Below are 13296 nucleotides of genomic sequence, written 5' to 3' on the forward strand. Positions count from 1 at the left end.
ACATTTACAGCCTGATAAAGATGCTTGTTGGTGGCTAATGTCCACTTATTTACGTTATTTGACTATTTGACGGTACGATCTGAACTTCATGCATAGTCTTTTAGCTTCTCAGTTCATTAAGGCAAATTGCAGTTTTGCAGCTGATGTTCTTTAATGCTATTGGCTTGAAATCTAATCAGTTTTTTTTAAATAAAATAATTTAATGTAGTTTCTTGTAGCACCTCCTCTGTGTTCCCTTACCACTTGTTGTGGTTTTACAAACACACTTTCTTCTTTTAATGTTTTTTCCTTTCCTATTGCTGTGTGAAAGGCCAATGCAAATAGGTGGAACTGTCACATGCGTAGTTTCATCGTATGTCTGCGTTTGCAGACACTGCACACCCTGCTAGCACAGGTATAAACAGCAATGTAGATGGTGAGGCACAGCTTAGATGAGTAGAGTGACCTACATGCCTAACCCTAGGGCAGGGGTTCTCAACCTTTTTCTTTTCTGAGGTGCCCCCCCCCCCCCCCAACATGCCATAAAACCTTCACGGCCCAGCTATGCCACAACAATGTTTTTTCTGCATATAAAAGCCAGGACCAGTGCTAGGGGGTAGCAAGCAGGGCAATAGCCGGGGGCCCCGCAAAGCTGAGTTGCTTAGTCTTCAGCCCCATGTGGCAGGGCTCATTGTCCTGGGCTGCAGTCCTGCATGATGGGGGCTTTGGCTTGCTGCCCTGGATCCTAGCAAGTCTAACTCAAGTCAGGCTTCACGGACCCCCTGAAACCTGCTCATGGCCCTCCAGGGGGCCCCGGACCTCAGGTTGAGAACCACGGCCCTAGGGTATATACCCTACATGGCTCTCTATGTGCCCAAGCAGTGCTTCCTAGATCTACACTGCTACTTTAGCAGTGTAGCGTCCCACTGCCTCCATGCTGCCGGGGCCTTTCCCCACCACAATGAAAGACTCTGGCGGTGAGGGAAGGTTCCAGAAGGGGGAAGGCAGTGGGGAAACATTCCAACAGCTCTCCCCTGCCAGAGGCTTTCCCTTTGCTTCCTGCCACCACAGGCTTTCGCTGTAGTGAGTGTGGATGCAGCCTGCCTTTTACTGTAGTCTGTGGTTACATGTACCCTGCACACCACCACAAGTGTGGACAAGGTCTCAAATGCAGAAAGTAAATTAAAGGACCAGAGGGTTATTTTAAAATAAAGTTGGGGAATGAAGTTGTGACACAAACAGTTTGCACATTTAATTGTTTTATATACTTCTTATTTCTGCTTGTGATTCCTTTTGAAAAGTGGATTTTTAAACTCCCCTCCCCACTCAATTATAACATTCATTTATTAAATGTGTTATTGAGTGAAACTTAACCAAGGTAGAAGAGCAGAACACTAATTATTTTGACAGTGCCACATAGATACATTCTTGATGCCATAGATACTATTGAAATGTAGCCAAGTTTCTTCCAGATACTTTTCAACATCAACTTAGTTCAAGAGCACAATGTCTTCAGCCCTCCAAAATTGATGGCCAATTGATTACTCTTTTTCAATAACACTAATATAACAATGATAAATCAGCATTGATTACTCACTCATATTAATGGTTCATCAGAGGATGCAGATATCTGTTCAAAGCATAGTATTTTATAGATATTGATACAAGAAGTCAATGTTTAAAATGCCATGAGCAAAAAATCTTGAGGCTCATGGTTGTTGGAAATAACTTGCTGTCACTGTAGATGTTGATTAAAGGTTTCTTTGCACATGTGGTTGTTCCTGATTAACTCCACATAGGGACACATTTATTCTAGAAAAAGAATATCCACATATGGAATTAATCAGGAGCAACTCCATGTGTAGACAAGCAGTAAGAGAAGGGGTAGGAAGAAGGTCTTCTTACACTGGAGGAAGAACGTAGCTTAGTGACCTGGCTCCTGAAGTTCAATCAGAGTTTTGAGATCGAATTAGGCGAGAGGGGGGCACCAGAGAGATTGAGAACTCTGATACAGGGAAATAAATACATTGTCCAATGACTAGTCTTCATATTTGTCCTCAAGGAATATAATACTTTCTTTAAGGATTTGAAATTCTTGTCTGTTTTCATTTTGTCAGCAGCTCTTGCCTAACATCTGTCTTTAGTGTCTGTGTGTAATGTTGCATGTCAGAATATATTTTTGAGTTCATGCTTGTGGTTAAATATAAGCACTTTCTTTTTCAAGCAGGGAATCATTAGCAGAGTTACAGAATCAGTGAAGAATATCGTACCAGGGTGGTTACAAAGGTACTTCAATAAAAGTGAAGATGAATGTGTAGATGCAAGTGAACCTACAAGCCAGCAGGAAACTCCAGTAAACTACCATCATGGTTATGCAGATGATGACACCCCAGTGTTTGATGGGAGGGTCACTCCTGAGTCAACAAGAATTAATTTAGAAGGTATGTGGGAGATTGCAATCAAAACTGTAGCCAGTTAGTTGAATAATCTTTATTCATAGATTTACATTTCTGAATTAATTGTAACTTAAGGGAAATTAGAAGGAAAAGCGATTTTACAAAATCTGATACAAATGTTTTAATAACTTTTTTCAATTTTAAGTGCAGACATGTCATTTGAAACATTGTCTTCCTGTGTTCTCTGAAGAGTGTGCTATAGGGAATTATATGTCAATGAGTTTCATGTAATCCATTAAATAGCTGTTAAATGGTCATGATTTTTAGTCAAAAGTAAGCTGCATTGTTTATAAACAAAAGATCTCTAGAAGAAAAACTCTTATCCCATTACCATAGAAACATTGGTTATGTTCCTTGTTTTGGGAACTGTGATACTGATGAGCAGTCCTAGAATGAGTGGACGATACCCTCCTCGGAGTCCTGACCTTTTTAATCAGGCTCCTTTGATCAGTAATAGAGGTGATAAATTCAGGTTAGTTCTTAATTACTTTAAAATTAAGATAACTGTAAAGATGACAACGTTGGCAGGATATGTCAGTAGTTTCTCAGGTTTGCAGTGCAGGACTATCCAGATACTCCATCTGTGAGCTTGTATTAAAAATGTTTGGTGTGGTGGTGATCACCAAAACTGCTTGCCTAGGTAAGGAGGTCATTTGTGTGCATCTATCCTTAGATGACTGTCAAATTGGAGAAAGTTAGTTGCCTCTGCTAGCAACACCATCTGAAGAAGACTTTAAGGGCAAATAAGGCCTTGGCTACACTTGAGTTACAGTGCTGGTGGTGGCTTTACAGCGCTGTAACTCACTCCCTGTCCACACTGGCAAGGCACATACTGCGCTGTATCTCCCTGGCTACAGCGCTGGTTTTACTCCACCTCCACGAGAGGAATAAAGAGAATAGTGCTGCTGCTGCAGTGCGGGGGGGCCAGTGTAAACAGGGAATAATCTTACTACACTGTAACTGACCTCCGGAAGCTTCCCATAATGCTTTTAAGTGAAAATAACTCTCTGTTTTGTTGTGATGCCTCTGTTTGTTTTGTCTTGAACTCGGGGCTCCCGGAGCTGCTTATCAAAAAACCGAACACAACTACTGTTTGCTGTGGATGAGCTCCCTTTGGAACGCCCACAGCTAGTGTTTGCTTGAAGAGAGGGGAAGGAAGGGGCTTGAGGAGAGAAGCAGCATGCCGTGCGGGAGGCAGGTGGGGGGATCCGTTTTGGGGAAGCTGCTTATCTGGTCTGTGAGGGAAAAAAACAAAGAGGGCTGTTTGCTTTCAGTGAATGGGTCGGAACTTGCAAGGCAGTTGCTGACAGAGTGTCGACTCCAAAAATCCCCCATGCTCTCTGTCACACTCCACGCCACCCCCCTCTTTTGAAAAGCACGTTGCAGCCACTTGAACGCTGAGATAGCTGCCCATAATGCACCACTCCCAGTGCCGCTGCAGATGCTGCAAATGTGGCCACGACAGTGCACTGGTAGCTGTCAGTGTGGCCAGATTGCAGCGCTTTACCTACTCAGCTGTACGAAGACAGGTTTAACTCCCAGCGCTGTACAGCTGCAAGTGTAGCCATAGCCTAAGAAAGTTTACAGCACTCTCAGTCCTTGACTAGAGAGCTAGTTTTCATAAAGGAATAGGAGATGTCTTCAGGACTGAGGAACACATACTGTCTTCGATGGAGAAGTACTTAGGACTTCTCAGCAAGGCAACCACACAGCAGATTTAATCAAACAACTCCAAACGATTAGGAATTACACTACTGTCCAGAACCTTTGGCCAGTTATGATGTGAATGGGGAGTGCCACAGATAAATCTTAATGACTTGAGAGCAGAAAAAACAAACTCTATATAATCAGCTTTCAGGAACCATTGACCTGAAGCACAGATGCCCTCTCCCAAGCTGGACCTTTAGCCTGGTATATATAATTCCTCTCCAGATGTTGTCATAAAAATCTGCTGGAGATTGGGCAGACTGGTTAGTGATCCTGCCATGATTCTGGACACTGAACTAATCCATAGATGTTGATATCAATAGCATTTGCTTTCCTAGAACTTCTGAGGAAGGCCTCGGGCTCCTTTTAGATAAAATATGTTGTAATAGCAATCTCCTTCGCACAAGAACTATAAGACCTAATCCACCAATAGTCAGAACTTCAGACCTTTTGATTTATTTGAGAAGTTGCTCATCTGGTTACTATAGGGTGGCATGAGTTTCACACAAACCAAGAGGTTTGTATCCTCTGTATGCTAAAATCCCAGCAATAACTGATGGCAGGGACCCAACATTTTTCATCTATAGGGGGAGCCAGTACAATAACATTTAGAGAAGATACCAAAAAAAGTACCTTTATTACATATAATCAAGTGACTGTTAATACTTTTTATCTAATAGTGTTTATATTAATTAGGCGAATTGTCTGTCTGAATCTCATCATTTTCTTCATACATGCATTTTGTAAATATTCATATATTTTGTGTGATGAAAGACCCTATTTGAGAGTAATTGGACATAGGGGACAAAATTAGGGCTACTAAGGAAACCTTGACACTGAATTTCCTAACTTCTTTGTACTTTAAAATGTTGTTTAATGTTGCAGGAGGTTAATTATTTGCATATAGTGCTGCTGCTGTCTTCAGACAGTTAAGTGAAACCCTGTATGGGTGAGGAAGAAGTTAAATTTGGCTTATCTTTATTTTTGTACTTGATACATGGCAGTAGAACGACTGTTGATAGAAAACAGCTCTTGATTTCTGTGTGCTTGTACACTCACCTTGCCTAATAGAATGCTAATTGTGTTTTTTTTTAATTCCTCTTTAGAACCGTCCACAAGCAGATCTGCATTAAACTTCTCAGATGTATTAACAAGACCCTCTCTTCATCGGAGTCATTTGAATTGCACCATGTTGGATTCCCCGTCACCACATTGTCAGCCCTCCACATCCTCTGCATTTGCAATTGGCAGTTCTGGACTCTCCCTTGTAAAAGAAATCAAAGATTCTACCTCTCAGCATGATGATGATAACATCTCAACTACTAGTGGCTTCTCCTCTAGAGCATCTGATAAAGGTAACTTTCATTTTATTACGGTCATATCTGCCTTATATGATTGTGTTTCACAACATGAATAAATTGAGTTTTTTGTATGCCATCTGTCATCTCAGTAAATACAGAATTTGTTAGTGCCAATTACTTAGATGTATATCTTCTGGTATTTAATAATTTAACTTTAAGTATCTGAAATATTACTTTACTTTGTAATTTTTAGATGAGTGTTCTGAAAAATGCTGTTCTGAGGCTAAGGTGTCTCAGGAATTGGTGATGGAACACGAAGCCTTTCACCTAGGTTATACTCAGATTTGAGTTGAGGTAGTAGTGACTGACAGCTCATTGTACTCATGAAATGGGGTGGTGGTCTCAATATATTTAATCGTAAATAGATGTTCACATCAAAATCACCAGTGTAATTCAGCCCTAAAAATGGGCTGGGGTGTTCTGCAGGTTAAAGTTGAGGCAATATGGTCAGGGTCATGTGAGGAGACTTGCACTGCCTGTGGTTTACACCTCTACCCTGCTATAACATGACCCGATATAACATGGGTTCGCATATAGCGCAGTAGCAGCAGGGCTTCGGTGGCGCTTTAAAGGGTCTGGAACTCTGGCTGCTGCGGGGAGCCCAGGGCCCTTTAAATCACTGCCGGAGCCCTGTCACCGCTATCCCGGGGCTGCAGCAGTGGGGTTCGGGCAGCACTTTAAAGGCTCCAGGGCTCCGGCTGCTGTGGGGAGCTCCGGGCCTTTTAAATCACTGCTGGAGCCCTGACACTGCTACCCCGGGGCTGCGGCAGCAGGACTCAGCCAGTGATTTAAAGGGCTTGGGCTCCCCGCAGCGGCTGGAGCCTGGAGCTCTTTAAATCGCCCCTGGAGTCCTGCTGCTGCTGCCCCGGGGCTGCGGCTGCGGGGCTCGGCCAGCGATTTAAAGGGCCTGGGGCTCCCCGCGTCCGGAGCCCTGGGCTCTTAAATCACCTCTGCAGCCGTGCCACTGCTGCCCCATATAATGGTGTTTCACCTATAACACGGTAGGGATTTCTGGCTCCCCACAATTGCGTTATATCGAGGGAGAGGTGTATCTGTTTTTGGACAGAGGACTTCAGTTTCAATACTGACAAGTCTGTCACATTTCATGAATACAACATTCACTAAGGAAAAACATTCTCAACATTTTAAAGTAAAAATTTTAAGTTTTGGACTGACACCTTTGGAGACTGAGGCTCTTTATTTTCAGAGTAAGTGCTGGACAGCACAGGCAGCCATATTGCAGGTCTCCACATACTGTGCATCTAACATAGCTCCTTCAGAAAGGGGGAGAGCAATTCTTAGGGGTGAGGATAGTTGTTTCCATGCTATTGCAATTCTTGGCCTACTTGATTTTGCCAGTAAGAATGCTGGTGGTTTCTATGGACTATTTGATAGTAATGGGAACAGGAGCATTATCTCATTTCAGACGGATAACTAAAAAGTTACCAGACATGAATGAGTCATTTCTGACCTGGGTTAGTCTTGAACCATTAACCTACGTGTGAAGGACTTAATATCTGATTACCAATCCCCATGTGTTTATAGTCTCCTCCTGTCTTCGTCAGAAAGAAGAAATACTGTTTTGTAGTAAATCTATCAGTATTGTTCAGTTCTGTTTAGTTCCTTGAATTCCCATTATAAGGGCTAGTTGTGTATGCACTTTTGTGAACAGGGCCTGGGTTCAGGGGTGATGTTGGTGCTCCTACTTTTTGATGCAGATTATATTGCCATAATAAACAATATTAGTCTGTTTAAAGAACTCTGAAACCCAGGGGTAGAATAGTGCAGGATTAAATATTGGATTTTATTATGTGTCTCCTTAATGCTGTTTTATATCCAATTTTCTGTGTGTATTAACTAGCTTACAATTTATAATATGATTTACACACACACAATGTGTCCTTTTGTCAGATATCGCAGTTTCAAAAAATACATCCGTACCACCTCTCTGGTCCACAGAGACTGAACGATCTCATTCTCTCACACAACATTCTGCTACCAGCTCTAAAAAACCTGCATTCAATTTATCTGCTTTTGGAGCCTTATCCCCTGTGAGTATTGCACAATATAAGCTTTAATCACATTAGTTTTGTGTCCATTTTGCTAACTACCTGTTAATATGTCTCTCTGCAGTCACTTGGTAATGCTTCTGTCCTTAAGACAAGCCAGCTTGGGGATTCTCCATTTTACCCTGGAAAAACCACTTATGGTGGTGCAGCTGCAGCAGCAAGGCAATCTAAAATACGAATTACTCCTTATCAGGTAAGAGAAACTATTGGTGATATGGGCAGGGAAGAGCAGTTGAAATGTAAAATGAAAATTTTGTCGTTGAAAGTGTGCACATAAGATAGATCAAAAGCTTACTTTATTATCAAATACTTCAGTAGTAGAGATTATACTATTATAGAGAGATCACTGACATTTAGTAATGGGGGAGGAAACTGTCAAATGTAGAAGTCTTTAACCAAGAAAGCTTCCAATCTTAAAGGTAAATTTCATGAGCTTATTAACCTGTGGGACTACTGGTGATGAATAGTTGCTTATTAAATTGATTTTGAGTTCAAAAACTGTTGTAGAGCAACCGTTGCTTCTCCAGTGTGCATACACACTCTTGCACAGTTTTTATATTTATATAAGACAGCCACTAAAAGGAGTGTTGTAGCCATGTTGATTCCAGGATGTGAGAGTCATAAGGTGGGTGAGGTAATATCTCTTAGCAGACCACATTCTGTTGGTGAAAACTCAAAGTCAAGCTTGAAAATTGTATTTCACCAACAAAAGTTGGTCCAGTAAGAAATGTTACTTCACCCACCTTGTCTCACTGGAGAAGTGGTACTAAGTCCTTGGCTCTCATGAAGACCTGTTCTTCTCTTGTTCTTCCTGGATGTAAACCAAAGTAAGTGAAACACTGAATACAGGTTTCCGTGATGAATTCCATGCATCCTAATCACTGCTGAGTAGAAAAGTAAAGGGTCAGTCAGACTACCTTGTTTGTGTAATAGCAGTCTGGCTTTAGGAATGTTGTAGAAGCGATCAGTGAAACTTACAAATAGTACAGTGCTGTTTGTTGTCTGAGAGACAGGGGCAAGCTGTATTATAACAAAGTTGTACCTTATCATGTATCTTGAAATTGGAAAAGTTGCATTATAGCAAAACCAGTAGTGATTGCTTTAAAGTTGCTTAACAATTTATTTATAACTTACTATATGTATAGTTAAGTATGTGTATGTATGTGTATAGTGTGTGTGCATCTAAAACATCAGGTAACCTTAACTACAGCAGGAACAGATGTTTGTGCCTATTTGAAAATTTTCATATTTAAAGTAGCAAAGAGTCTTGTGGCATACTATTTACAAACAAGGTAATTTTGCTGACCTTTATTCTTCTACTCAGCAGAGATTAGGATACAATCCTAAATACAGTGTCAAGATAGACACTGTAACATAATCCATTTAAACATTTACATAATCCGAATGGATGTACATGGCACTTTACAAAGATACAACTCTTAAGGACAAAGAATGTTTTATAGACTAAGACCATGTCTAATACAATAAATGCAATAAATAGCCAAGACAAATTTATTGCAATTTTTCAAAAATCAGCTTTAAAAAATAAACATACTTGGGCCTAGGGAAGGGGAACTAAAATGGCAAGCTTCCTTTGAAAGATGGGCTAAGCTCATATCCTGCCCATGGTATTTGCTGTGGGTTACAGCCAGTATTACTAGCTGCTTGTACCTTCTATGCTTTGCTTCCTGCCTGCACATAGCAACAGTGTGATACACAACATTTGTCTGTGATTACACAGGGGGAACATAGGATACCAGCAATAAATGACTATTCAAGAAAGTTTTCTGAGTATTCTTCCTTTTGACCTTTGTTGCTTCTCTTTATAGTTTTATTTGATATGTATTGTTGTAAATATAAAGGTTTATCTTCTTTATAAAGAAGTTACAAGGCACTGTAGTAGCAAAACTCTGAAAACAATTAAAAAAAGAAACTAAAAATGGGAATTCCTGATCATGATGTAAATTGATTAAGATGATTCACTATACTGTCATATAAATCTGACTTCTCTTGCTTACTCAAAGTACATTCTTCAGAAGTGACTTGCAATATGAGCCTTTACTTAAATTTTCTTTCCTGCCCTCCTTCAAAAAAGATAGCAGGCCCATTATTTTCTTCTTTTTCAGCCTTTTACATTTTGATTCAAAGGCTAGGAATTGAAGTGATTTAAGACATCACTTTGTCCCACGCCCTTGTTTCAGGCACATGGGAGGATAATCCAACTCTTTTGAAACCAGTAGGCTCCCATTTTCTTCAATAGGTCCTCATTGAGCTCATTCCCCACATCTCTTTTAAAATATTGGGATCCAACCCATTGTTGTCCCAAAACAAACAAATATATGACTGTTGAAGTCCAACATTTTTAACATTTATCATGCTAACTTTTCAGACACCAGTCAGAAGACAAATGAAAGCTAAGCAAGCAAATGTGCAATCCTATGGAGTGACAAGTTCCACAGCACGGCGCATCTTGCAGTCTCTGGAGAAGATGTCAAGTCCTTTAGCAGTAAATGGCTCTCATTTTACTCTATTGTGTTTCAGTGCAAGAGCATGTAACACATTCTAAACTTAACCTGCACCATATTGGTGAAAACTTTCTTAATATAGTTTAACTTACTGTAATATTTATTCAACAGGATGCTAAAAGGATTCCATCTTCTGTTGCTTCTCCACTGTCTTCTGTAAGTTGGTCTCTAAACTATCTTCTCTTTTGTTGCATGCCAACGTCATTATAAAGAATTTTTCCTCTAATGTGTCACTTTTTTCCTTACAGCCTGTGGACAGGAACATGCTGGATATTACTCGCTTCCATTTAAAGAGAAAACAGGTAAAGATTCGCTGATACCCAGGTAGTTTATCAATTGAATTAAAATATTTATTACTTTTAAGTACTGTGAAGTTTCTGCAAACCTATAGTGGATATAAACAATAGGATATTAACTCACATAACATTAACATTATATTTTGGTTGGCTTATTAATGACTAAAATGTTGTCTTGTCCACACTGTAGCTGGGAGGGCTGGGATGGTTATCCACTCCACTTCTGGGGTAGGTTAGTTTCGTGTTGCTCTTTCTTGAAATCTGTTACTAAGAGGAACATGGCTGGAACACTAAACAGAGCTTTGCTTCTTCCCGCTACTTGTTGACAAGCAAAGTGTGTGTTAGATAATAGTTTGAGGAAGGTCTTGTGCCGGAAGAATAACCAGAATTGGAAAAAATAATAAATATTTATAAATGGTGCTAAATGACTTTGCCAAGCTTGTTTTTAAGCTAACGAAATAAACTTGTTACATGTGCTCCTTAATGCTTCTGTCTTGAAAAATGGTGGTGTGTCGAGGAGGGAAGGAATTTTATAATTTCTGGTCACCTCTATAATTTTAACCAATGTTCTTACACATAAGAATAAGTTTCAACTGTTGTTAAAGAAGCCCTAATGAGTAATAATAGTATGAAAAATCCTGATTCCTATCATGGTGTTAACAAGTTAAAAATACTAATAGATTTTTCAAGTTTTTCAAATACTTCTAATATTGCATAAATTTAGGATCATAGAATATCAGGGTTGGAAGGGACCTCAGGAGGTCATCTAGTCCAACCCCCTGCTCAAAGTAGGACCAGTTCCCAACTAAATCATCCCAACCAGGGCTTTGTCAAGCCTGACTTTAAAAACCTCTAAGGAAGTAGATTCCACCACCTCCCTAGGTAACCCATTCCAGTGCTTCACCACCCTCCTAGTGAAAACGTTTTTCCTAAAATCCAACCTAAATCTCCTCCACTGCAACTTGAGACCATTAGTCCTTGTTCTGTCATCTGGCACCACTGAGAACAGTCTAGATCCATCCTCTTTTGAACCCCCTTTCAGGTAGTTGACAGCAGCTATCAAATCCCCCCTCATTCTTCTCTTCTGCAGACTAAACAATCCCAGTTCCCTCAGCCTCTCCTCATAAATCATGTGCTCCAGCCCCCTAATCATTTTTGTTGCTCTCCGCTGGACGCTATCCAATTTTTCCACATCTTTCTTGTAGTGTGGGCCCCAAAACTGGACACAGTACTCCAGATGAGGTCTCATCAATGCCAAATAAAAGGGAATGATCACGTCCCTCGATCTGCTGGCAATGCCCCCACTTATACAGCCCAAAATCCCATTAGCCTTCTTGGTAGCAAGGTCACACTGTTGACTTATATACAGCTTCTTATCCACTGTAACCCTTAGGTCCTTCCATGCAGAACTGCTTCCTAGCCATTCAGTCCCTAGTCTGTAACAGTGAATAGGATTCTTCCATCCTAAATGCAGGACTCTGCACTTGTCCTTGTTAAACCTCATCAGGTTTCTTTTGGCCAGTCCTCTAATTTGTCTAGGTCCCTCTGTATCCTATCCCTACCTTCCAGTATATCTACCACTCCTCCCAGTTTAGTGTCATCTGCAAACTTGCTGAGAGTGCAGTCCACGCCATTCTCCAGATCATTAAGGATCTGAGACCACTATAGAAGTAAAAATATTATTTTCCTTCCATAGCATCCACCACATGAAGTTTTACACAGAAAATGGAGAGAATGACTCTTAAATTTCTATACTGACCTTTTAACTAGAAATATTATTATACTTGACAGTTTACCAGAACATTATAGAATCCAAATCTTTTGTTGTTGAGTATTTGTGGAAAAGATGACACTCGAACACAAAGTATAGTGTGTAATTTCTTCAACATAAGTGTCATGTAAATACACTGCAAAGAAAACTGTAGTATAGCATTTTCATTTAAATTATAGAGCCACACCTGTGTTGAGGCATTAAAAAAGATGTAGCAGTTATGCAACAGAGAGCCTGGCGATCAATGTCAGACTGAACGAATGTTGCACACAGCTGTCACTGGCTGAAAGGAAAGGAATTGTCTATTCAGACTGCAATATTTGGCAAGAAAAGGGAAGCCCTTGATGATAGTAATTGCTGGTCAAGACAAGGATTGTTGGACGAAATTTTGTTTTGTGCTCAGCTGTCAGAGTAAGTGGACTGTTAACGGAACACTTGTGTACTTAGTAAAAACTGTTTCAGTTAATGCCAGTGGTGCAGTACATTTCTTATTTTAAAAACCCACGTAGGCCAGAATAGCACTCACATTAGTGCTTTTCATCTGTAATCCAGTATCAGAAACATTTCCGCCTACCTTTCCTTATAATGTTTTGATAATGCACATTAAAATTCACAGTGCAAAATTCTTCCATTTAGAGTAGACTAGATTGATGAACTTAAACTTAGTTTAACACATGGAAGGTTTCTGAAGGAGACGAGAAACTTTATTGTAATGAGCTTCTAGAAAGATCCTTTTCATGAAATAATCCTTGAAATTACGCTAGGGGAAATAAAATTTGGCTCCATCCTGAGTTATACGGATATTGTTAGTTTAAAAATAATATTGTAAATTATTTTCTCTACTGATGTTTGGCAAAACTAGATTACTGCAAGTGAAGCAGATTATACAATTCAAATTAATTTTCAAACACTTCTTTGTTAGGACAATGAAAACCAGTGAAGTCAGTTTAATTTTTAGATACGTTTGTAGCAATGTATAAGTTGCAAATATAGTGCATGTGATATTTGTTTAAAACAGCTCTTAACATTGGAATGTTTTTTAAAAATAAATAAATTTAAGATTCTTTTTGTGTTCATCTTTTTGATTTTTCTGTAGAAACGTGCTTTATGCAAAATGCAAAATTTTGGATGA

At 39.9% G+C, this 13296-nt stretch overlaps 1 protein-coding gene across 2 annotated transcripts in view; it reads left to right on the forward strand.

The window, feature by feature from the left end:
• Positions 1–13296, forward strand: part of NUP153 (nucleoporin 153) — a 72672-nt gene that overhangs the window by 19835 nt on the left and 39541 nt on the right. Inside the window, exons 2-8 of one of the 2 annotated variants that reach the window (XM_030552443.1) lie at positions 2204–2420; positions 5249–5497; positions 7415–7554; positions 7637–7765; positions 9962–10078; positions 10209–10253; positions 10346–10399. In XM_030552443.1, coding sequence (XP_030408303.1) covers positions 2204–2420; positions 5249–5497; positions 7415–7554; positions 7637–7765; positions 9962–10078; positions 10209–10253; positions 10346–10399 — 951 coding nt within the window. The remainder of the gene's footprint in view (positions 1–2203; positions 2421–5248; positions 5498–7414; positions 7555–7636; positions 7766–9961; positions 10079–10208; positions 10254–10345; positions 10400–13296) is intronic. The other variant, XM_030552444.1, reaches the window with a different exon arrangement.

This window comes from Gopherus evgoodei, chromosome 2 (genome assembly GCF_007399415.2).
Source record: "Gopherus evgoodei ecotype Sinaloan lineage chromosome 2, rGopEvg1_v1.p, whole genome shotgun sequence".
In the NCBI taxonomy this organism is placed as follows: Eukaryota; Metazoa; Chordata; order Testudines; family Testudinidae; genus Gopherus; species Gopherus evgoodei.